Here is a 24,738-nt window from a genome sequence, read left to right as displayed (position 1 = left end):
TCTCATTGCAATGGTTCGAGCGTTCCATTTGAACTCGGTCCGGCAGGCGGCGTCGAGGGCGTTTTGAGCGTTGTTCTTTCGAAGCACGCTTTTTGTTGCTTCTGTAGCGTCTTTGACGTGTGCCGGTGATCAGCTTCCTGCATTTGGCAGTCCGCTTTAGAAGCGCCTCGTTCGAGGATTCGACTCTTCACGAAACGCCTTCCACGGTACGTGGGAATTCCTCGCGGCTTCATGGACTCGCACTACAGGTGAGCTCGTTTGCGACACCTCTGCTGCGACGCGCGCACTTTCAATGCTGATGCAAAGTGTGGCCACGTGAAACCGGGTATTACGTAGAACTGCCACTGGCTACATCGGTGCTTCTTGGGTACGGCGTACAACGCTGCCCAAAGGCGACGCTGTATTGCGGTGATTGCGGACAACCTTCTCGCAAGACTTCCCCTATCGAAGGAAATCAGGCGTTCTCTTCTCTTCATTAAGGAGATGTTCTGTGTCCGACGTCGCGTAGTTTGCATCCCGGCTTTCTGCTATTCGGGGGCGCGACATCGCGTTTGCAGCGCGTCCTTGTGTCGCGACGGACGCACCGGGCGTTTGGAACGGGCGCGCTCATTTTTTTTTTTTTTTTTTTTTGCGACGGCGACCTTACTAGTTCTTGTGCGGTTATGGTGTGGCCTTCACCCTATGGCAATGAAGGGATTGATTGATTGATTGATTGATTGATTGATTGATTGATTGATTGATTGAATTGATTGAAAACTTTATTATTCCACCGAGTTGGGGTACCCGCCTCTTGCCTACACGCAGGTAGGGTGGGGAGGATGAAGAAGTCCCCGCGCGTTGAGGACGGGGAGTCTTCACGGCCTCAACGGCCAGGCGGATTGCTCGACGGTGGTCGTCTTCGGCCTCGCTCTGGAGCAAAGGCCTCCCAGGCTTCTCTACTGTCAATGTTTTCCTTGGGCCCTGGGGAGCCAGCACATTGCCATATTACATGGTCTAGCGTACCATTTTCCTCACAAATTTTGTAGAGAGCGTCGTTAGAGTCCCTCGTCTGAGTTAATTAGATCCAATATGGTGATGTATAATTGTTTCCCTGGAACCCGCCGTGGTTGCTCAGTGGCTATGGTGTTGGGCTGCTGAGTACGAGGTCGCGGGATCGAATCCCGGCCACGGCGGCCGCATTTCGATGGGGGCGAAATGCGAAAACACCCGTGTGCTTAGATTTAGGTGCACGTTAAAGAACCCCAGGTGGTCAAAATTTCCGGAGTCCTCCACTACGGCGTGCCTCATAATCAGAAAGTGGTTTTGGCACGTAAAACCCCAAATATTATTATTATTAATTGTTTCCCTGGAGGCGCTGCCAAATGCGAGCGTCCTCCAGAGAGAGAGACCGACGCGGAGGCGGCAAGATTCTTCTTTCGGCTTTGTAATGACCTACAATTTCCCTGTACGCGATGATGTTATATTTGATCCCTGGAACTGGCTGAAGCCGCTCACAAGCTCGCCCGAGCACTGCAGGCACAAATAAAGTTTGCTTCAATCCAATCCAATCCAATCCAATCCCGAGCAGTCTACTACACTATAACGACACTGCATGGCAACTCTCGAGCAATGAAGAGCGTATGACAGTGCTTTTGAGTGCTGTAACTACGGTGCATTCTTGCACCATGCTCGGAATAGACACGGAATCGACGCAGCTTCACGTGCTACGGTTTCGCGTTTGCCCAGACGCGGAAGGGAAAAGCCGCAAAATAAGCAAACTTTTATGTTCATTTCAGTGGTGTGTTTTATCTTAAAAACTGTTGCCAATAGGGTGTTTATGTTTTCTCTTCCGCAACTTTAACGCGGGATGAACACACGGGACTCTTTTCGGAAGCGCTCTCACTTGTGCGCGCTTTGCCTCCGTAGCTTTCCCTTCATTGACACAGAAAGTTGTCCGCGGGTTTTTATAGACGAATTGGCGTTCGTAGCGCGCTGCGCACTTGAATATGTGGAGACGGTTTCGGTTAATTTTCGGGGGTCCCTGGATGAGTTGGTCAATCGATGTTGGTGCGCGCGTTCGCGTGTTGACAATACTCTCGCGCGTCTCGCGTGTTGTGTGGAAGGGGAGGAGGTACGGTGGGTGAACCTACGTGGGTGGGATGTTTGTGCGTTCGTGTGCGGCTTTGTGCATGCGCGTGTGTGTGTGCGCGTGTGTGCGAACGCACACATCCTGTGAAAATGCGTGTTATTTGTATTGCACACAGACAACATGCGTATCAGTGAGACACTTTCTTTTTACGCTTGCCTTTCTTCTGTTCTTTCTGTTCTTTCTTATGTTTGCACACATGCTTTCATCTGCCGCGCTTTGTACTAAAATTATTTAGTTTTCTTGGAAAATGGAGCGTTTGAGTCCGTTCTATTTCTGTTCACGCAATCAGTTATCAGCGGGCATACATAGGCGACGCTGCTAGGGCGCGCAGCGACAGTTTGTGACGTTCTCTTCAGTCAGAACGCGTTTGAAACGTTTTTACGTCACACGAGTGTCCTAGCTGAAATCGGAGAAGATTGGAGAATTGCAGAAACAAATAATTATGCAGGCCTGACGCAGACAAGCATTATGTCTCAGTTTCAGCGTTCGTTCTGTCGCACAGCGCATGTTTTAGTGTTTTCGCTTTGCGTCAACATGTCGCCCGAACCTACGCCTGACACGCAGAATCGGTACGCTACAAGGCTAAGAAATCGGTATCCGTGCGTTGGTTGGCCAGTTGTGACCATGGGCGGAATTGTTTACTGCCAGCGCTTGCAATGCACTGAGACTTGACCTTCGAGATCCATTTCTGCTGCTGAGAGACTAAGATGGCCGTACTACTCGCGGAGATTTCGCAGCGTCGTCTGCTAAGTATCAAACGAGAGGAAAAAGTTTCTACGATAAGTACAAGGTTGATCCTTGGAACGCCATAAGAGTCGAGCGGTGACTTAAGTCATAAATTTAGGCATAAGTTTAGTTTGTTAGTAACGCGGTTGGTGGAGTTTAACGAGGCTCCTTCCATCTATTTGTAATAGTTTGGTGCTGTTTTGCACTCCACATTGGTGATGATGATTATGGTGCCCGCCCATCAGGCTCATCGCGGAGAGACAGGGATTCATCCCCACCAGATGGCGGGACGACCGCCGTGTCAGTGCATCGGCAACCTCTCTCGGCGTCGGCGCCTGCAGCAACAGCGACGCCCTGTGCGACAGCCGGGGCCGGTCTTGCTATTGGCCCGTGTTCTTGCCGCCCGCGCCACCAGCGGCAGCTGCTGGAACTCAGGCGACGGCGCCGACGGCGCCGTTACGGTGAGTGCGGCACTCTTGAATTAATCGCATCCGTTATGCACCAGGCGCTTTTTTTTTTACATCGAATCTGTATACCACTACCGTCCACGGCAATTTTCGTGTCGTTGTTGGCGCGGTAAGCAAGAAACAACCCATACGTGGGCCGATCCCGGAGATAGCGCAATGCCGGGCCGACCCACGGTGGAGGTGAAGCAGGCGTTAAGCACTCCCCATACGTGGGCCGATCCCGAAGATAGTGCAATGCCGGCCGACCCGCGGCGGAGGTGCAGTTCGCCATTAAGGGGCCCACATGCACAGCTTCGCTGGTCACCCTTCTTCACAGAGTGGAAGGGCACTGAGTTTTTTAAATTTGATTTGCATTCTTCGGGGACTTTACCCAGTCCGCCTGCTTTTACCGAAATAGTGGACACGCTAAATCATCCATAAGTTTTGCCTTGTCCGGTATTGTGGTAGACGCAAGCGGACTGGGCGTTTTACCGGATGAGCGGAGACTGTTCCGTACTCCAGAGTAGCGTACCGTACTGCTGCCGAGAAGTAGCGACGCCTGCCTATCGAAGCTCGACCGGCATTACTTATTGGGTAGCGTGGCGTTGTCGGCAGGCTGCAGGCATCCGGTAGATCATGGCGACCAAGCAGGGGCGAGACGATTTGCTAGTGCGTAACTTGCACTGTTGATTCAAAGGTAGTTGAAAGAAAATAAGAAAAGCATGAAGTATGAATTAAGTCTCAAGTATGAAGTCTCAAAGTACATTTCGGAGCCCCTTAAATAGGCTCTCTACAAGTGTGGGCGGGATCTTGCTTCCGTCGAATGACACGTGACAGGCACGGAGAGAGGGCCCCTCCTCCTGCAATACCGAGCACGGGTAGGAGAAGTCGATCCTCTTTTCGACGAATCCGGGGAGAAGGTAGGGTGAATGACCTCTCCGGCGCCGTGGGGTCCGGCCAAGAGAAGGTGGAGGGGATGAGGTAGCACACACGATGCCACGACCAAGAGAAGGTGGAGGGGATGAGGTCGCCCGTGGGCTCCGGCTCAGGAGGTAGGGTGAATGACCTCTCCGGCGCCGTGGGGTCCGGCCAAGAGAAGGTGGAGGGGATGAGGTCGCCCGTGGGCTCCGGCTCAGAGGGTAGGGTGAATGACTTGTCGCCACGTGGTGTCTCGCGCCAAACCTAACAAGGCACAAACATGAACGGTCTGCGCGCGCCGTGGAACCCACCTGGTGACGCGGAGCTCAACTAGTCAAACACAGAGCTAATATTGCAGTAACCAACTGTATCTTACTTCGCTGCCGGTGTGAATTTTCGGCAGCGGCGTAATCGGCTTGCTGCCGAAAATTTGCACCGGCATCAAAGTGAAATACACTTGATTACAGCAATATTAGCTGTATTTGTCTGGTTAAGTTCATCGCTGTCAGGTGGGCTGCACCGTTCACGTTTGCGCCTCCACTCATCCGGTAAAACGCCCAGTCCGCTTGCGTTTACCCGGATGCCGGACACGCTAAACCTAATTTGTGTGCGGCCGCTATATAGACATCTACCTGACCGCCCTGCGCGCTGTGCCGCTTATATCCCCTTGGTAGGAACCCTCCGTGCCAGGCCTTTTGGTGAAGCATAGACTAAAATAAAGAAAGAAAGAAAAAAACGTGCTGTAGAAGCGAAAGTAGGAGTATGGTATACGAATACTGCCTTTGTGCATAATAGCAGCGCAGCTGAATGGACAAGTAGGTGCGGACACATTTTGTGTGTAAATCGCGAGTGTTAACAGAACAGCGATACAAGATGGCTAAGACGATCGGTTACCCTCGCTCGTGCTCGTGTTACTGTCTCGCTGTTACATGCAATTGGGATATACAGAGGCGGCGAGGCGTCTCCGTTGCTAGGCGACATCTGGCTGGGCGGAGCGTATACGCAGAGCGGAGTTTGGGCCCTTCTGGGGTGTAAAGAAATTTTCCCCAACAATTGAGAGGAACCTTTAGCTCGGGCCCAACTCCGATGCCGCCTATTCAAATACACGTAATATGCAGAAACGCTTTTCAGACGTGACAACTGGGCTCATTTTAATTATATTTGTTGCATTTGAAAGAGAGAGAGAAAGAGAGAGTTCAGTTCTAGTTACTGTTGCAAGCGGAATTTTGACTTAAGGCCTGAATTTTTTTAAAGAATATTTTTGTTCAAATATTTGTGTGCTCGAAAAAAAAATAGATGCACGAAGCTTGCAAATTCGTACCTCTGCACCAAAAACTGATATCGCAGTTCTGTAACTGCATCCGTTAGAGCATCCGAAGCGGACATGTTTTGATGCATTAATTTATTTCTTACGTGAATCGTTACGTTATCTGCAAGGGTGTTGCAATATTCCTACTTCCTTATTAAGATGTTTACTCAACAGCCATCTTTGTCCGCTTTATAAATGTGCTTTTATACGTAATCTACAGAATCTTGATATCGTTTATCATTGCTGAGTCAGAGTTGTAAACTTGACAGTTTCATTTTCTGAAACCTTGCGATTTTCAATCATTCTTATATAAAAAAAAAGAAATTACGGCCTACATCGCGAATTTGCTACCAGCAGTCACTATAGATTTTAACTTCTTCATTTAAATGCAACGGGCTTCTGTTGCAAAATTTGGTGCAGTGGTTATTTCGCTCAAACACATCTTCGGCATTCCCCTCTTCACAAGCTTTGTATGCGCGAAATGGTAAAAGTGGCTTACTTGCCCTACGTTCGTAACACCAGCAGGTTTTGTTATCGGTGAGCACAAACTTGATGTCGAGGAATCTAATCCTCCCGTCACGTGGCATTTCAAAGGTACCGCATACCGTATTCCTCTCGGGTGTGGACGATCCTACATTGGTCAAACAGGCAGATGCAATAAATGAGAGGCCAAGATAACACAATAACGAAGTAAACAACTTGGCCGCTGACGGCTTTCTTGCCATCCATTGCCAGAGATGCAAATGCAAACCTAGATTGAAAGAAACAGTCATCATGAGTCGAAGCAGGTGCGAGATGACGCGCTCGATAATAGAAGCTAAGACACATATCCACATTCGGCGACGCATGCGTCAGTAAACCTCCCATTTCATTATCCTCGAAAGAGCTCAATTATCTTTGTTCCCGCCGAACGTGTACATGTCTGTGAGTATGTGAGTCAAAAAACTGCCTATACGCGTGGTTCCCAGTTCATATTTGTTCGTTCATTTTTTACCGAAATTTTACACGTGCGGTATGACGGTTCGAGGGTGTATATATAGTGATGAGAACGGGGAGTAAATCTGTTGTCGAAAGTTAGCGCTGTGTGTCTCAGATGTGCCTTTCGGTTGTCCTTGTTCAGCTTGCGCTATAACGAAATAAGTTAACTAAGTTATTTTATTTTTCAATCATATTACCACCCGATTCGTGGCCTATCCCCCATAGGGGGTTCGGGCCACTAATTGAGGCTTCATCGCCGTCGTCGTCGTCATCAGCGTGGATGCGCGCGCGTGTGTTCATACAGCGGGGCGAATGGAACCCCCAGCAGCAGCGGCGGCGGCGTCCAGCTTCCTCTGGCAACCATGGGCAAGGTGCGCCAGCTGGCCGACCGGGCCCGCGTGATGGACTCCCACAGCACGGGGCCCGGGCCGGCGTTCGTGGTCGAGACCCAGGAGCCCACGGGCGCTCGGGCCGACGAGCCGCGGTCGAGCTCGGCCGCAGCGGTGGCCACGAGCCGGTTCCGGCAGAACTCCCGGCTCATGGGCGTGCTGCTCAGCGAGCGAGTCGTCGAGTCAAACTGGAACCAGGTGTGCCCCCTTTCTCGGTTACTTGCGTGCGTGCGTGCGTGCGTACGTGCGTACATACATACATACATACATACATACATACATGGGTACATAGGTACATGCGTACATACATGCACATTTGCACACATACATACATACATACATACATACATACATACATACATACATACATACATACATACATACATACATACATACATACCCGCATGCACGCACAGATACAAGCAAACGCACACGTGAACGCATATGACGAAACAAGACAAGCACACACATTGCGAACTGTTGGATCTCTTTGGACGAAGGTTCATCCGTAGCGCTGCCACCAGTTGTTGGATCTCTTTGGACGAACGTTCATCCCCAGCGCTGCCACCAGTTGTTGGAGTTTGAGGACAATCCCAATTGCTGTCCCCCAGATTTTGGACCTTGCCGTTTGGTGCGGGAGTTGGTCGAGGTTGAGGAGGACTTTGAGATGAAAACTGGAGGTTTATTTACTTTATTTACAGTGAGAGCACAAAGAAATTAACAGTCATAAAGTCATTACGGGCCGGCAGCAGTTCGGACGCTGCGGCCCGTGGCAAGAAGCTCGAAAGAGATGAATAAAGGAATGCTCTATTGCTGCTCCCGGTCTCTGGCTTTTAACCCCTTCGGTGTCTCGAAGTCACGTCACGTTCGGCCAATCGGCGAGCCCGCCCAGGTGGCCTCATTTTCGGCCAATGGCAGGCGCCCGTGCGAGCGTACGTCACATTCGGCTCAGAGGTTCACTCCTTGGGCTCCAGTTGTCCGAAGGATTATTTCTCTGCGGTATTGCCTTCCCGGTCTGCAACTGCCTTCACAAAGGCAGATGGGGGGATTGCTGCCAGGGCTTCACGGTGCATTACAGCCGTCGTGCCTCGGGACCCACGTTACCTGGAACAGTGCCAGGCTCTCGCTACACTTTCGGGAAGAGTCAAGCAGTGAATAGCTCCACCTGCGGCGCACGCGGTGGGGGACGCCAACTCGTTTGCACGTGCCGCGCCTCGGGAACGTGGTGGATGTGCTTCTGCGCTCCTTAATTAGGTGTGACGCGATTCGATGTGGTCTGGTGAACTCGAAGGAGGCTCAGGAAAAGGTCCCGTATCTAACAGAACACATAACACAGACATGCAAGAACGCGCCCAAGCTCTTGCATACAAATATGAACGAGACAGGCATCAATACACAATCACAAAGAACAAACACACACACAGTAGACTTGTGTGGTTCTTCAGGATAACTCAATTTCCAGAGAAGGTGCTGCTTTATAACATTTGGGTTAGCGTTTTTTTTTCTTTCAGCCTGTAAATAACGCACGCACACTACCCTTTGCACGTCCCGTGACACACCCGAACGTCGGGTGAATGAAGAAAGCGGTTCTGCACTACGTAAAAGCAGTTTCGTTATATCAACGTGGTTGATATATCGAGCTCGTTGCTTTCCTACGTGCATGGCGCAGATTTTTTGTGTATATACTTTTCATAACGAATGTCAGATGTAACGAACAAATGCTTTGCTTCGCGTATGACTTCGTTGTGTCGAGATTCGCGTTGTGGAGCCCGCCTCGCTCTCGTTCGTGCTCGTCTTCGGGCGTCTTCGTAGAGGTTGTTTCGTGCTTCGTTACGATTACCGGATATAACGAACCATGCAAGTTCTGCTTCACGTGCGACTTGATTACACGACGTTATATACGTACATATGTAAATACTCATTCGCATTTGTGTTTCTTTCCCGCGTGCCCAGTTTTGGATGCATTCTTGGCGATTTCTGTTTAATAGTTTTCTAACGAATATCGCATATAACGTACGAAGATTTGCTCCGTATACGACTTTCTTACACCGATGCTCGTAATATCGAAGACTCCTCGTCCGCGTTTACGTGCTTTCTTTCTCACGTATCCGGTGGTGGGTGGGTTCGTGGAGGTTATTATGTTTACCTTCATAGGAAGGTACCGGATATAAGATACCAAGTTCTGTCACACGTATTACTTTGCTACAGTCGATGTGTTCATAATGTCCAGCACGCTGCGTACCGCGTGGGCTCTCGGCGATCTTTTTGTGTGCTTATATAACGAATACCGTGTATAACGAATATCGGGTATAACGAATATCGGGTATTACGAACGAGCTTTTGTTGTATCGAGCGCCACCTCGAAGAATCGTGCACTCTCGATCGTATACCGTGCCGACGGGATTGCGTTACGTAAACTGCAACGGATGTCGAATAAAACCGAACAAAGTTTCGTTATAGCATCGAGGTTCGTCATATGGAGCGCGCACTTTGAAATCGCTTACCACCACGACCGACTGCGCTCTGCTCTTCACGACAGGACTGGCCGAAGGTGTACGCGAAGCGGCGTGCGCAGCGCCTGTTGCTCGAGAAGAAGCTGTGCGCCATGCGGCGAGAGACCCGCGATCTCGAGATTCTGCAGAAGGAGCAGAGGCGGCGGTGGCTAAGGGAGGCGGACGCCTTCCGCGAGAACCTGCGCAAGTGCGGGCAGAAGGAACACCTGCTCGAGGTATGCAGCCTCCTCCGTAGGTTTCTGGGACAACTAAGGTATGGGATTCGCGAGACAAAGAACCATAGGCGCCCAGTACGGCGGTGGGGGTGCAGGCTCCGGTAATCGAGTTCCCTCCGAAATTTCCCTGGGGAGGAAGCGGCGATGCCCTCCCCTCCCCCCCCTACACACACCTAAAGTGTCGGTACCAGTGTTCTGTCACCCACATCACTTCACGTGTCTCGTGAGTTACCTTTGCACTTAAAATTTAATTATGACCAAAAGCTTACTGCATCATTGTGGGCGCGGACGTGCACGGCTTTTAAGTCATAATTTCGCTTTATTTCTGTAAATCCTGGCAAGCACCAGAGGCGGCTACCTCATCCTTATTTATTTTCTCACGTCAGCATTTCTTTTCCACTGTAAACACTAGGCACAGTCACAATATATTTAAATACATACACGAGACAAAGTTTATTATATTTTTTAAAGAGATGGAGGTCGCCATTTAACAATTATTTCTAGTGGTATGAATAGCCTATGCCCAGAGAATGAATATGTTGCTTTATGTCCACCTTGCTTCAAATTGCATTGCGTTCTTTTTATCCCCTGAAAAAAAAAAAAGACCTGTAGGCTTCAGTGACCCCTTTGGTAGAGTCTTTTATCAACAGCGTGTGAAATGCACGTCAATTATATGTGTGTAAGTGTTGCTTCTCTTTCCAGTACGCAATGCTATGACTCATGAAAAAAAAAAACTCTTCTTTTCATTAAAGTTTATTCTCTCCCTCTAATAATTGACAACATTCATTATTAGGGATGGAAACATCGCCGCTTTTATGGAGAGAGCATAAATATATATAAGTCGCTCAGCAACCGAAATGAGGTCTCGAAATCGGAATGGATGGCAGTCGTGCTCAGCAGCGCTCATGATCGGACTCGGAGTAAAAAAGGAAGAGAAGAGAGGCTGCAGTATCGCCGGGAAGGCGATACTGCAGCCTCTCTTTTCTTCCTTTTATAGGCGAAGCAGTATTAGTGATAGCGATGTATAAGACGATTACACAAAGGAAAATCACACAACCGAGAGACGCCAGATTCTTGGTGGTGCGAGAGGGCGCATGCTGTAAGACTGAACTGTCTTGTACAGTACTATGGGGTCTTTTAAGTACTCATATAAGCAGTCACACTTCCGTGAGCAATTATTCGAGGTAACACGAAGTTTCCTAAAGTGCAATTGTTCTTAAAGGTTATATATATATATATATATATATATATATATATATATATATATATATATATATATATATATATATATATATATATATATATATCGCGCGGATCCACACGGCCTTCCGCTCGCGTGCGGTAGGCGTGCGAAAAAATGCCCATGTCGCGCACTGGGGTGCACAAATTTCGGTTTACGCTGGATCTGCGCGAGCAGTGAAAACCGAAATTTGCGCTCGTCTGCGCGACATGTGCAGTTTTCCGCACGTCTGCACGCGTGCGGAAGGTATGCGGAAAACACCGCAAGACGCACACTGGTGCGCAAATTTCAGTTTACACTCGGTCCACACGGACATTGTTGCAAACAGAGATTTGTGCACATGCGCACATGTGCAAGTCCACATGCGTGCAAAAGGCAAGCGAAAGGCAATATGGATTGAGCGTAAGATCAGCCCTAAGATCGGCTGTTATGCCCTTTCTACAAGGGCAGCCTTAAAGGACCCCTGACACCAGACGCCATAGAAATTTATATTATACGCTGGGAGTTGTCACTTGCCCTCTAGGGAGTGCAGTCTACCGCAAGAATGTTTCAAATTGTTTCATTAATAGCAGAGATTATAATACTATAAGTGTCGCGAATCCCTGATTTCAGGAAGCGAGCTTCACTGCCAACATACACACTCTGTCCGCTTGCATTGTCTAGCCTGCGCCAGCGACATTCCTTCCATACGTTCTCTCATGCCGGAACCGGAGATTGCGTCACGATATACGTCACGGCGGCTTCGCCTTCCTCATTCCCCCCCCCTCTCTCTCTCTATCAGTTTTGCACTTTTGCTGCGCGGCACACTTCCGGTCGTCGACGGTCTCGCGTGTGAGCTGTCGCGTTTGTCTCTCCTAAAACCCCTCCATACACGTTTCCGCCGACGAGTTAAAGTAACGTCAACCTGCCCTCCTCTTCCACGCTCCTCTCCCCCTCACCCCCTTAGCTTCCGGCGTCAAGCGGAACTTACGTAGCTGCAGCTTCCTGTTCCGAGTGGAAGTGACGCTTTGTTTTTTAGCGTTGTTTACTTTCGCGCCGCTGGAGAGGCTTTAATTACACGAGCTGCGGTTGAAACTGTGAATGCGATTCCGTCCAAGAACCACCGCCTACTGTAACCGGCGATCTGCTCGTGTTCGCTGCTTCGCGTCAACCTGCGGCGAGTTGTGGCACGAGCGACAACGTAAAGTGGAATGTAGTGCCTGGGCGCTTGGAGACCACTGCCGTTTTTCGTGCATTTGGAAAACAGCGACCGCGAACTCGTACTTCAGCGGAATACAACAGCTTGTCCCCTATGCATTCTTCTTATGGTGACTGCTACAGCTCTGCTACGCACGCGCGGCGTCTCACCATCGTCTAACAGCAGTCAAAGCGGAAATTCCCGCACCGCAACTCCAGGAAGCGGAAATGCCGGAACCGGAAATTTTTAAACCGGAAATACCGGAACCGGATTTGGTGTGAGGGGAAAGGCGGCGCACAACAAAGGTTGTCGCTACTTAAGAAAGCGGCGGCGGCGCGTAAATGCAGGGGTTTTAGTCTCTCCTCGCGCTTGGTGCGGGATGCTGTGCACGAGAACACCGGCGTTCCTCTGCACCGCTTTGAAATCGATCCCCCTCCCCCATGCTGCGTGCATGTTCGGAGGTATAGTTTCGTTTTCGGCGCGCGCGTGCGACTGCGCGACGTGGGAAGAAGCAGACGAAACGGAAGTTCGCGCCCTCTTGCTGCGGCGCGGAGTAAAACAAAAGACTGGCAGATATTTGGTTTGTAGATTTCATTAGAGAGATTTAGAATAGGGGCCACAAGCGTCTTGGGGCCCCAAAGAAATAGCGTCGAAGGCACTGCGCATGCGCGAGACGCAAACTGCGTTTGGGTTTTGCATTGGGAACGCTATTTCACCGATCTAGCGGGAGCCCAAATAGCGGCCCCAAAAGCTTTGCGTAAACAAATATGGGGGCACCCATCGAAGCGAAGGCTCTAACCTAGCACCGAACTGGGTTCGATTCGTGGTAACGCGTGAAGTTCGCAAGCTCCGAGAAGTGACTGGTGTTATCGCTTTCTCTCAACTAGCGTGTGCTATGAAGATGGATTCATTAGACGCCTCTGATTCCGAATTCGATTGTGGATATTATGGCTTATAGGCCTAACAAGGCTAAGCTTGGCTGGTGAAGGCACGTAAAGTTCATTTGCTCAAAGCTAAGCGCAACTAATTGTTTGCTGCTTACAGAATAACCTCTAAATTGTAATTAAACGCGAATACACGCAAGTCAAAATTACTATTCTTATCATAAAATGGTTTGTTTATTTAATTATTTCTAATACCTTTTCTTTGACGCCGTAGTGGTGCTGTCAGCGCAAGACGCTATCCGCAAACGCAAAGCCCTATTCTAAACTCTTCACTCCTGCGTGCCCCTACGCTAACACCCGCAAAGCTCTTTGGGGTCCCTAACTATTGGGGCCCCTATTCTAAAACTCTCTATTATTTCTCCAAACTTTAAATCGCCTATAGTGGAGCAGCAGATCAAACAAAAAAACAAAAAAACAAGTTATGTACCCGTTTGAATAATTTGAATTAATCTGGAGTCCCTCACTAGGAGTGTGCCTCATCATCAGATCGTGGTTCTGGCACGTGAAACCCCGAAATTTAATTTTTTAAACAGTTTACAAGGCCAGAAAGCAATATCTGCGACCTTCCTAATTGACTGCCGACTTAACACATATTTCGATTTGTCTATCAGCAAGCACCATAACACTGTACAGGCACTAATACAAATTATTACCAATAGATTAATGTGTATCCAATTATCGGTCTGGTTCCTATCGGTCTGTCAGGAAACTAATAACTGTACCACACTAATACAGACTCCTACCAGACTAAGAAATATTCTACGCACAAGATATAAAAACTTTATTCGACTAACACAACTCTGTATTGTAATTTTCGCTAGGGTCGCCTCCGGTTGCGGGCCGCATTTCGGTAAATTCAAAATGACAAAAAGAAAACGGTCGTGTACCGTGATTTTCGTGCACACTGAAGAACTCTGGATGGGGAAAATTAATCGTCGCGAACAGCTCGCAAAGGTAAATACGTTTCTGATAACGAAACTTAAAAAATAGGAAAAGGAAGCGCTACCATTTACCGATTGCTGGATGTGACGCACGATACAGAACGCTCAGAACCGACGCGGCTCGTTGGCAGAGCGGACCTCCGAGATCGGTGATAACCTCTGAAAATCTCGGAGGTTATGTGTTAATTTGGCCTTGCATGCCCCAACCATGCTATGGCCACCAAGTTCCCACACATCCTCTGCCGCGGTGTCCTTTGAAGGTCGTTAATAATTAATGTAGACAATCGCTAGCCCTGCCCGCTCTGGCAAGATTCACGCAACATTACCAGTCATAGTTAATATAGTAGTTTAAAGTGATTTGATGTTGGGCCTTTGAATCTTTTCATCCGTGTTCAAAGCTGCTTCGTTCGTATTCCTTTAACGTGTACACGTTGACGCCGTTTGCGACCACGATTATGCGTGAAAATTGGAAGTGTTTGCCCCCTACAAGTTCGTCAACGACGAACAGGCTCTTGACTGTCTTTCATCGCTGCATTTTTTTTTTCAGGTGGCTCGTACCTGGAAGGTCCAGGGCAGCGCGTCGGGCCAACCGACCATGCCTAGCAACTGCAAGACGGCATTTCGCCTCAAATACGTCCCTTAGCTCGCTCCTTGTACACAGCGAAGCTTTTTTTAAAATCATTTTTTGCTTGCTTGCCTGCCTGCTTGCTTGCTTGCCTGAGGAATAAAGCGGCACGTATTGTCACGTTAGGTGTCGCTAGTAGCGGCAATGCCGTGTCCTTTTCGTTCAAAGTGCTGAGGGCTTACTGTTTGCAACCCACATATATCTGATAATACATTCGATAATTCCTGTTGCTGTAAGTTAAGCGCGGGAAAGGCGAACGCGCCGAAGCAGACAATGCTGAGGTCCTATTCTGGGCATTTTGAAACTCGGCCACATTGCGAGATACCGCAATGGCGGCATTTTCCGGCCAATCGGAGAGGCCGCGAGTAGCACCCTGGCCCAATCGGAGCTGGCAAGATGGCGAAGTCGACAATATGTCGCGATTTCACAACGTTCGGAATGGCGCCTTTTTCAACAAGTTTTCAATTGAAGGTACTTGTAAGCATCAAACCGACTAGTATTTAATTAGTATAGTGACTAAATATTCACTCAACACTTCATTGTGTTGTGTTGTGTGTGTTTGTGTGTGTGTGTGTTTGTTTTGCGTGATTATACTCTCGGTAGCCAGAAACGCTCGAGTCTTATTTTGTTATTACTTTGTGCGAAATGGGTGCTTAGACTTTGCAGGGCTTTTTTTTTATTCTGCAAATACGGGGATTCTGCGCGGTTTTACGATCATTATAATCAGCTCTTTGTCGGAATGAAATATCGTTCTGCGACTCCTTGTGCATTGAAATCCACGGTGGCTTCAATGCTTTTCAAGATTAAAGGTCCGCTGCAACGAAATTTCGAGCCACGTACGAGCTTAGATTTAGATATATGTATAGATACGGAATAGGCTCCGTGCAAAACTTTACGTTTGCAAAACGAGGGGACGCGTCACGAAATCCTCGCGAACATCGGCGTTTTCTTTTTTTAAATAGCGAAACCGAAAAATAAGATGCGTCGCCATTACCGCATGTAGGAAGTGACGCATCAATCAGATCGCATGACTCCTCGCCACGACATCCGGGATTGGGCAACGCCTGCGGCCATAGAGTTTCTCACTATATTACCCAGAGGGAAATCTGGCGCTGCTGCGCTGTGGTATGCGTGGGAATGCCGGTATTTTGTGACTTCGGATTGGCATCGTTCTCGGAGAGCCAGGCAAGCACCGTTCCGTCTGTCACAATGATTCATTTCAACTAAAACAGCATGTAAAAAGCTGTTTTAGCTTTATTATTACACAAAAACGTGTTTTATTGAGGACTATGAGTACTTCTTATTGCATGTACAATTATATGATAAGTAAAAAGTATCAGCGGGCCGCTAAAGTTGGAGGACAGACGACAAGATTCGCGCTCGTTTTGAAACAGTTTGTCGTCTGTTCATTCTTTTCTTCGCTTGGTCATGCATTGTAGGTGAATAAAGATGTAATACGCGTGAATGGAAACATTTTACGAAGATTTCACTTTAAGAAAGCGTTATTTGTGTAGCCATATCCACATTTTAGACGAAGCCTCTTACAACACCAGCCAACACAAGCCTCGCAGACAGATATACCGTCACTCCCATGACGGCACAGCGCCCCTTAAGAAACTCCCATAGACGGTGGCGCCAGATTTCCCTCTAGGTGTTATAGTGAGAAACTCGATGCCTGCGGCCATACCCGCGGCGCACTGAAAGAATCTCGGAGGCCGCGTGCTGAAACGCGCGTCATAACCGTTAACCGCCAGGTGCACGCGTCGTCTGCTTATAAGGTGCTGTTAAAAAAAGGCTTCGAATAAGAAAATTACCAGCTTTGCAGCTGTTTCAATATTGTTTCAGTATTATACGGGACTCACTTATTACCAATTTACCCGAAGTGAAATTTTGTCGCAGCTGGCTGTTAACTTGAAAGCAATTGGCCGGGGCATTGCGAAGTCCGAAAGGCATATGTCTTAAAATGGTAAAGGCCGTGCGGTGTAACGAAAGCGGTCTTCTCAAGGTGGAGTTCATCAACTGACATCTGCCAATAACCGAATCGGAAGTCGATTGAAGAGAAGTATTTCGATCCGTGAATGCAGTCGAGAGCGTCATCAATCCGCGGGAGAGGGTACACATCCTTTTTTTCGTGATCTGGTTCAGTTGACGGTGGTCGACACAAAATCGCCAGCTGCTATCCTTCTTTTTTTGTCCAGGACAAGTGGCGATGCCCAAGGACTCGAAGAGGGCTTAATTATACTTTTGTTTAGCATCTTGTCTACTTCAGCTTGGATAATCTGGCGTTCTGTATGAGACACGCGATAAGGTTATCGGCGGATAGGACTATGGCGTGACCGGTGTCAATGTTATGGGTCTCGACGGAAGTCTGTCCCAGCGGGCGGTCCTCACAGACGTCGCTATAAGACACCAGAACGCGTCAAAGATCCGCAGCCTATTCGGGAAGCAGGTCTTGAGCGATCATCTTCGAAAATATGCCGGGATCGGACGTTGCGGAACTGATCGGACAGCAGGTGGCTGCAGACGAGAAACACCTAATACTGAGATGGCGGTATCGTTTATGGGAAAAGCGACATGCCTTTCGGGATAACTTGCGTACTTAAACTAAAATTTAAAACAGGAAGAAATACGCGCGGTCATCGGGATAGTCGCAATGGTACGAGGAACGGCGACTGTGCGTAGCAGAAGAGCATTCACATTAGGAGTCAGTACGCAGTCACCGTCAGGAACAGATGGGAAGCACGTCAAAGGCATATATGCATGGCGGCTTGAGGTGGCAGCCGTACAAAGTCTACAGGACATAAACGAGGCCCAACTGATTTTGGAGGACAGTAGTAAACAGGCAGCTCGAGTTGGAGGAGGCCAGTAGCGCAGTCAATTAGTGCTAAATGGTCCAATAAAATGTCGAGGCCGAATATCGTCACGGCAACATCGTTCCAGAACAGAAAATAAAAAGGAAGTGTTGAAACCAGCAACAGTTAATCGGCCAGTGCACATGCCAAGGTTGATGCACATGCACATAGTGATGCACATGATGGCACATGACCCGGATAGCACGAGATGCGGCAGGTACGTGTAAGGACTTTCTTCATGCGGCAGCGAAGACTGTTGCTCATCGCCGAGGTATGGGCTCCAGTATCAACAAGCTCCGAGACAAATACACCGTCAACTTCGATATCGACTATATTGCGTCTGGGCGGCAGGGGGAGAGGCTTTGGCGGAGACGTTGACAGTGAAGCGTCACCTCCGGCAGCTTCGGGAGTTTTCCGATATGCGCCCAGGTCGCAATGACAGCGACAGGCGACGGCACTGGAGTGACCTGGACGACGGGCGACGACTTTGCGGCGAACGGGACTGGTGACTGCTCGGCGACGGTGATCGACGGCGCCATGCGGTCGTACCGTCAGTGGCGTGCAGGTTCGGCTCGGCTCGGCTTGCGGTTGGATGCGGCGAAAACCGCCGCCTGGACGAGGGCTCTTCGAGAACGGCATCGAGGACCAGCGGTTGCGGCAGCATCGGGCGACGTGACCAACGCGGCGACAACTGAAGCAAATAGGTCGGTCGTCCGATGTCCGCCATGTTGCGAGAACCTCGGGAAATCTATTGATTTTAGCTATACGCGCAAGCGAAGGACGTTCGGTTGGCCGGGAACTCGCCACGGTGCAAACTGAATGCAAGTCGACATTGGCGAGTTCTTGGCACACAATAGCCTGAACAAGGGGAACCATAGGAGCGCATGTATCGTCGACAGGTGGGTACAGAGCCGCGAGACACATGGCTTCCAGCTAACGGCGCACGATTTTCGTCAGCTGCTCTGAAGGCTGCTCCTGCCGCGAAGGAGAGTCCTGTCGGTCTTCACAAGACGACGTTGCAGCCGTATTGGGAAGCCGTGCAAGTGACTGATAGATACGACGGTTTTTCACTTGCTCGAAACTCTTGCACTCCGTGATAATGTCGTTATCCGAAGTACAGTTCTTACAAGTGAGTGAAGTGAAAGCGTCATTGGCGATACCCTTTGAGACATGCCAGACTTTTTCAGACTCCGGCATTTCGGCGTCGACATTGCGGTGAAGTGCCAGCACGTCTTCTTTATAGGCGACGTGGCCTTCGGTGGACGTTTGAACTCCTGATGCCAACTCTTTCTTGGCGACGACCTTCCGACCCAATGGTTTTCGGAAGAGATCTGGCAGGTTCTGCTTGCAGGTGCCCCAATCACGGAGTTCTTCTCCGTGATTGGGGTACCTGCGAGTGGGGTTTTGAAACCACACTCGCGCAGTTCCCGTCAAGTAAAAAAAAATTATGTTCGTCAGCGTCACTGTGGGACCCCATTCGTTGTGGCTGCTCACCCGCTCATACGTCTCCAGCCAGTCGTCGACTTCGGCGCCCTCGGCGCCGCAGAAGGTTCCCGGATCACGCGAATGCGTGAGTACCACAGTCGACGCAGGCTTTGCCGAACTAGGCATCCTCTCCTGCAACATCGGTGAAGAACCGAAGCGGCGGCCACTGCGAAGCTCCGCTTCGAGTCGTTACCCCGCACCTTCACCAAATGGAGAGGAAGCCCGATGTACAAATGCACGTACATACATCTACATAGGGAAAAGTTAGTGGTAATCAGGCAGGCTGGTATACAATGGTCATACCTCCGGGAGTATGGTATGGTATGGTATGGTATGGTATGGTATTCCTTATGCGATGGCGCACACCCACTGTGGGGGATTGGCCAAGATACAGTCTACCACTTCTTCGTCTACCAGTCTTGTCTTGTATTGTGTCCCAGACAGTGGCGCATACCCACTGTGGGGTATTGGCAAAGAAGCAGGCGGTATTTCGTATGTTTAGAAGTAAAGCCAAACTAGATTTAAATTGTGGAGCGTGAGACTAGAACTGTAATTTAGACGTGTGATGAAAATATTGTGAAGAATTTTGATAAAAATAAGTTAACGTAAATAAATGAAATAATAGAAAATAATGATAATTTTAGAAAGTCAGCAAGGTACTTTTTTTGTATCTCTAATAAAATTGTAAATTGCAAGAAAAGCATCCCTGTGGCTGGATCCCAGTGAGGTCGCACCAAAAGAAAGAATGGTTGGTGAGGTTAGCGATAGCCTAAGTTTGGTGAATGAGTGTACTAATAATTTTCTTTGTCTTATAAAGCGGCGGCAGGAGAGAAAATAATGTTCTATAGTTTCAGGATAGTTAAATTCTACCAGTCTACCACTTCTACCACAGTCTACCACTTCTTCTTCGTCTCCCTCTTGCGAGCACGATCCTGTCCAAATGCAATGTAACAATATGTGCGACAAGAAGACACTCCAGGAGTCTGTGTGCTTTCTTCGCGTCCATGGAAATGTAGCTTTCCGCATCTTAAATTATAGTACTACTAATGTTATAGCATTTTTAGCCAACTATACTCCTCCCCCCTCTTTTGTGTTAGTAACTTTCTTTGTAACCCTCTGTCGACCTGCTGCGAACGTATTCCAGAGGTCTATGCCATGCTGATAAAAAGTGGGAATGCCCGCTTTTCTATATAGCTGACTAAGAAAATGAAAGCATTACGCCTTAAATAGACGCCTATATGCAATTGATAACTGATTATTCATACATGTAACAGTAAACACTCGTAATCCCATTTGCAAGCTGCTTACTTCATTTCACCCTATTTTATTTTTAAAAAAACACACATACAAATTCTAACAGTTCCTTCACCGCCCGATTCATGGCCGATCCCTCAGAGTGAGTTGCACCATTTATTTATTTATTTATTTATTTATTTATTTATTTATTTATTTATTTATTTACATCATACTGCAGGCCGTGTGGCCCAAGCAGGAGGGGCAAGGTAACAAATGTAAAAGACGCGTGCAAAAGGCATACTTGCAAAATACGAACCTTAAGAACTGAAACAATATAGCACGAAACAGCAATGTTGCTTGGGAAATACTAATAATATGAGTCTGAATTCATTCAGGGGAGTTCAGATGATTGAAAGGGATGAGGTTCCATTCTTCTATAGTTCGAGGAAAGAATGAAAATGTAAAGAGCTTTGTCCTGGCAACGTAAGCGGAGAGAGCGAGGGAGTGGGAATGACGGGTTTTCCTGGATGCAGAAAGAGTTATGTATTGTTGCGTTTCGCCTGCAACGCGCGGTTTTGCCGGCGCGACTGCGGCGGGGCGGCAGACATTTTGGCCCGTTCGGCGTCGCCGCAACGCTCCCCGCCAGGCGTTTCCAGGCGTTTCCAGGCATGTTCCGATGCCACGTGTCTTCATGTGCGTGTGTGAGTGTATGTGCCATTGTGCCCGAACGGCGGCGATGCGACAGCAGGGGGTCACCCTCTCCTTCCAGTCATTGTGCCCGACCAGAGGCGCTCCGAGAGCCGAAGTTACCTTCTCCTCCCAGTCTTTGTGCCCGACCGGCGGCAGTGTGCGTCACCTTAGCCCATTGTACAATCACGTGCTCGTCTATTGAGGGGTTCCTTCTTGCCCTCAACTGCGAGAGTATAAAAACAGCTGCCCCCGGACGCCAAAAAGAGGGCTCCGATTTCTTCTGTTGAGTAAAGTGCTCTCCCGTCTCTCTACTTCGGTCAACCTGACCGCCAACTCTTTGCGATGTTAAAATAAACAAGTTGTTTTGTTGTTACCAGTCGACTCATGCTTTGCCGGGACCTTCGGATGCTTCCAGTTGTACCCCAGGCCGCCAGGCCAACGCTACCCTTGGGGCTTGCGACCCAGGTACAACCACGGGCGTCAGCGCCGAGTTCGCAACCGATCGCACCAGCGGTGCGACCACAACAACTCGTACCAGCGGTGCGATCCAAACAACTGTCTGCCAGCGGTGAGATCGCGACAACGGAGGCCAGCAGCGAAGAGATGCAGTTGACTGTATGCTGAGCAGCTCAACGACGATCCGGGAGCAGTGCAACGAGCCCTGTGTGATGACTGGTTGCCTGCAGCGGAACGACTGCGCTGAACTCTTGGCTGCGAGGTTTGGTGAGTGCGGGACTTTCTTCTTCTGAGCTTTGCCAGGCTTTTGTTAGTGTTAGAAACAGAGCTGGTAATTGTGGTTGTCGTTGCTGCCGGGTTAGTTGCGGCAAGACAATAGTAAGCAGTAGAGAAAGCAGCATTCAGAGCAGCCATGGATTTGAAGTCGTTGCGCAAACCGAAATTGTTGGAGCTTGCAAGAGAGTTGGGTCTGGATGTCTCGGACAAACTCAGAAAACCAGAACTGCTAAAGGCTATTCTTGAGTTAGAGGCTGAGGATGACGAGCTGTCGGAATGCCTTGAGACTATTGAGGAGAGGTCAAAAAGACAGGAGCGCGAACTTAAAGAGCAAAAAGAGAAACAGGAGCGCGAACTTAAAGAGCAGAAAGAAAAAGAAGAGCGCGAACACGCTTTGGAAATGAAGCGTCTTGAGGTAGAGATGGAACGCGCTCGTAATGGAAGTCAGGCACACGGTGCAGGAGAACGCGTATTGTTCAAAATGACTGACCTGATGCGGCCGTTTAAGCTTGGAGAGGACATTGGTTTGTTCCTGGTTAACTTTGAGCGAACGTGCGAGAAGCAGGGGTTCTCTCGGGAAACGTGGCCACAGCGCTTGCTCACTTTGTTACCCGGCGAGGCGGCCGACGTAGTCGCTCGCTTGGATAGAGAGGAGGCAGAGGATTTCGACACAGTGAAATCGAGTCTTCTAAAAAAGTACCGGCTGTCTGCGGAGGCGTTCCGTCGGAAGTTTCGGGAAAATGAGAAAGGCAAAAGTGAGTCATATACAGAGTTTGCGTACAGGCTTATGTCAAACATGCAGGAGTGGCTCAAAGAAGAGAAAGCGTTTGGTGACCACGATAAAGTTCTGCAGTGCTTCGGGCTAGAACAGTTTTATAGTCGGTTACCTGAGAACGTGCGGTACTGGGTCTTGGATAGGCCAGACGTTTGTACGGTGGCTAAAGCCGCTGAGCTAGCCGAGGAGCTTGTGACGCGTCGGGCTCGCGGAGCTAAGGACGGTCAAAAGGGTGAATTTGGCTCGAAGTTTGAGAGGCCGAAGTTCACACCCATGAGAGCAAAGGGGAACACGCGTAGTGCGGATGCGAGTGGAAGCAGTGCGACCGAACCTAAGGAGACGGCGGCAGCCGAAGCCGAACGCAGAAAGCGGTTCGAGATGAGGCAAGCGCGCGTTTGTTATACGTGCCAGAAGCCGGGTCACTTTTCGGCGCAGTGTCCGGAAACAACACCAAAAGTTGTGTTTTTTTCAATAGGCAGCACTGACGAGAACATGAAGCTTCTCGAGCCTTACATGCGAGACCTCCTCGTGAACGGGAAAGAGTGCCGAGTGCTTCGCGATTCCGCAGCTACGATGGATGTAGTTCACCCGTCTTACGTAGAACCCCATATGTTCACGGGCGAGTGCGCATGGATCAAGCAAGCCGTGGAAGCTCATAGCGTGTGTCTGCCAGTAGCAAAGGTGCTTATTGAAGGACCTTTCGGAGCGCTTGAGACGGAGGCGGCAGTGTCATCTATGCTGCCCCCCCAGTACCCGTACCTATTTTCGAACAGGTCCGATCACCTCATGCGCGAGAAGGGGCTTTTGTTTGGTGAGGCTAGCGTTCAGGCCTTAACCAGATCGAAGGTTCGGGAGCTCGCTGCAAAGGCGGTAGTTGCGGGGCCGACGTTATCAAACAACGAAAAAGGGTCAGAGGCGCAGCAAGCTGATATTCAGAGCACGCCCGAACTGAATAAAATTGAGTCTGTAACGTTAAAGGCACCAGATACTGGAGAGGAAAATCCCGATGCGGGAAAGTTAGAAGAGCTATCTACTGATTTGCTCATCCCGCCTACGTCAGACGGACTTGATAGGTTGCTAAAAGTCAGCCGGTCGGCTTTGATAGCCGAGCAAAAAAAGGATGGCAGCCTGGAAAACGTGCGCTGCAATGTCAAAGAAGGTATCGCCAGGAAAACTGCGCGTTTTGTGGAAAGAGGTGGAGTCCTGTACCGGAAGTATCTAGACCGCCGAGGAGTGGAGTTCGATCAGCTGATCGTGCCTCAATGCTATCGTCAGGATCTGTTGCGCTTGTCACACGGGGGTTCGTGGTCCGGACACCTAGGAGTTAAGAAAACTAAGGACCGTCTCTTGCAAGAGTACTATTGGCCAGGGTGTTTTCGGGACGCAGACCACTTCGTGAGGTCATGTGACACCTGTCAGCGGGTGGGCAAACCAGGGGACAAATCGAGGGCGCCGTTGAAATTGGTACCTATCATTACGGAGCCTTTTAGACGGCTCGTTATTGATACAGTGGGACCTCTGCCGGTAACAGCCACGGGGTACAGACACATTTTGACTGTGATCTGCCCAGCGACAAAGTTCCCTGAAGCAGTGCCGCTTAAAGAACTCAGCTCAGTTGAGATAGTCAATGCACTACTGTCCATATTTGCGCGAGTTGGTTTTCCTGCGGAAATCCAATCAGATCAGGGCACAGTGTTTACTAGCGCTTTGACGACAACTTTTCTCGAAAGGTGTGGGGTAAAGCTGCTACACAGCTCAGTGTACCACCCACAGTCGAATTCCGTTGAGAAGCTCCACTCCGTCATGAAGCGCGTGTTGAGAGCCTTGTGTTTTGAACATCGAACTGACTGGGAGCTGTGTCTGCCTGGGGTGATGTTTGCTTTAAGGACCGCGCCGCATGCGGCTACGGGGTTTTCGCCAGCTGAGCTGGTGTACGGTCGCTCGCTTCGGTCTCCGCTTCGCATGCTTCGAGAATCGTGGGAAGGCAGGGGCGACGACCCAGTCGTGGTGGAGTACGTGCTTAAGCTCCTCGAACGCTTAAGAAGGGCACAGGAGTTGTCAGGTGAAGCAATAGCAAAGGCCCAGCAGAGGGCCAAGGTTTATTATGATCGGACAGCCAGGGCCCGTCGTTTTGAGGTGGGCGATGAGGTCATGATATTGCGCACATCGCTAAACAACAAACTAGACGTGCAGTGGGAGGGCCCAGCACGAATTGTTCAGAAACTGTCGGACGTTAACTACGTGGTAAGTCTGCCAGGAAAGCGGAAAGCACAGCAAGTTTACCACTGTAATCTGCTCAAACCTTATAGACAAAGGGAAGCAGTGGTGTGCATGATGGTAAACGTTCCTGAAGAGCTTCCGGTCGAGCTTCCGGGACTAGGCTCAGTGACGAACAGGGAAGACACCGGTCAAGTCATTA

The 24,738-nt window shown here is 49.4% G+C and overlaps 1 protein-coding gene across 1 annotated transcript; it reads left to right on the top strand.

Moving 5' to 3' along the window:
- LOC142589897 (uncharacterized) lies at positions 1 to 14,718 on the top strand. The gene is made up of 5 exons (XM_075701565.1): positions 1 to 248; positions 3,100 to 3,315; positions 6,810 to 7,092; positions 9,434 to 9,622; positions 14,472 to 14,718. The coding sequence occupies exons 1-5, from the start codon at positions 232 to 234 to the stop codon at positions 14,565 to 14,567; spliced, it is 801 nt and encodes a 266-aa protein (XP_075557680.1). The 5' UTR covers positions 1 to 231; the 3' UTR covers positions 14,568 to 14,718.
- The last annotated feature ends 10,020 nt before the right edge of the window (positions 14,719 to 24,738 follow it).

Source organism: Dermacentor variabilis, chromosome 8 (genome assembly GCF_050947875.1).
Source record: "Dermacentor variabilis isolate Ectoservices chromosome 8, ASM5094787v1, whole genome shotgun sequence".
Classification (NCBI taxonomy): domain Eukaryota; kingdom Metazoa; phylum Arthropoda; class Arachnida; order Ixodida; family Ixodidae; genus Dermacentor; species Dermacentor variabilis.
The sequence above is the reverse complement of the archived record's forward strand: the minus strand, read 5'-3'. Positions and strand labels throughout refer to the sequence as shown.

What these genes read in the sequence shown, in the direction of transcription:
- LOC142589897 (XM_075701565.1), top strand. An exon ending in TCGAGTCAAACTGGAACCAG is followed by an intron (nt 7,093 to 9,433) that starts GTGTGCCCCCTT and finishes TCTTCACGACAG; the next exon opens with GACTGGCCGAAGGTGTACGC. An exon ending in AGAAGGAACACCTGCTCGAG is followed by an intron (nt 9,623 to 14,471) that starts GTATGCAGCCTC and finishes TTTTTTTTTCAG; the next exon opens with GTGGCTCGTACCTGGAAGGT.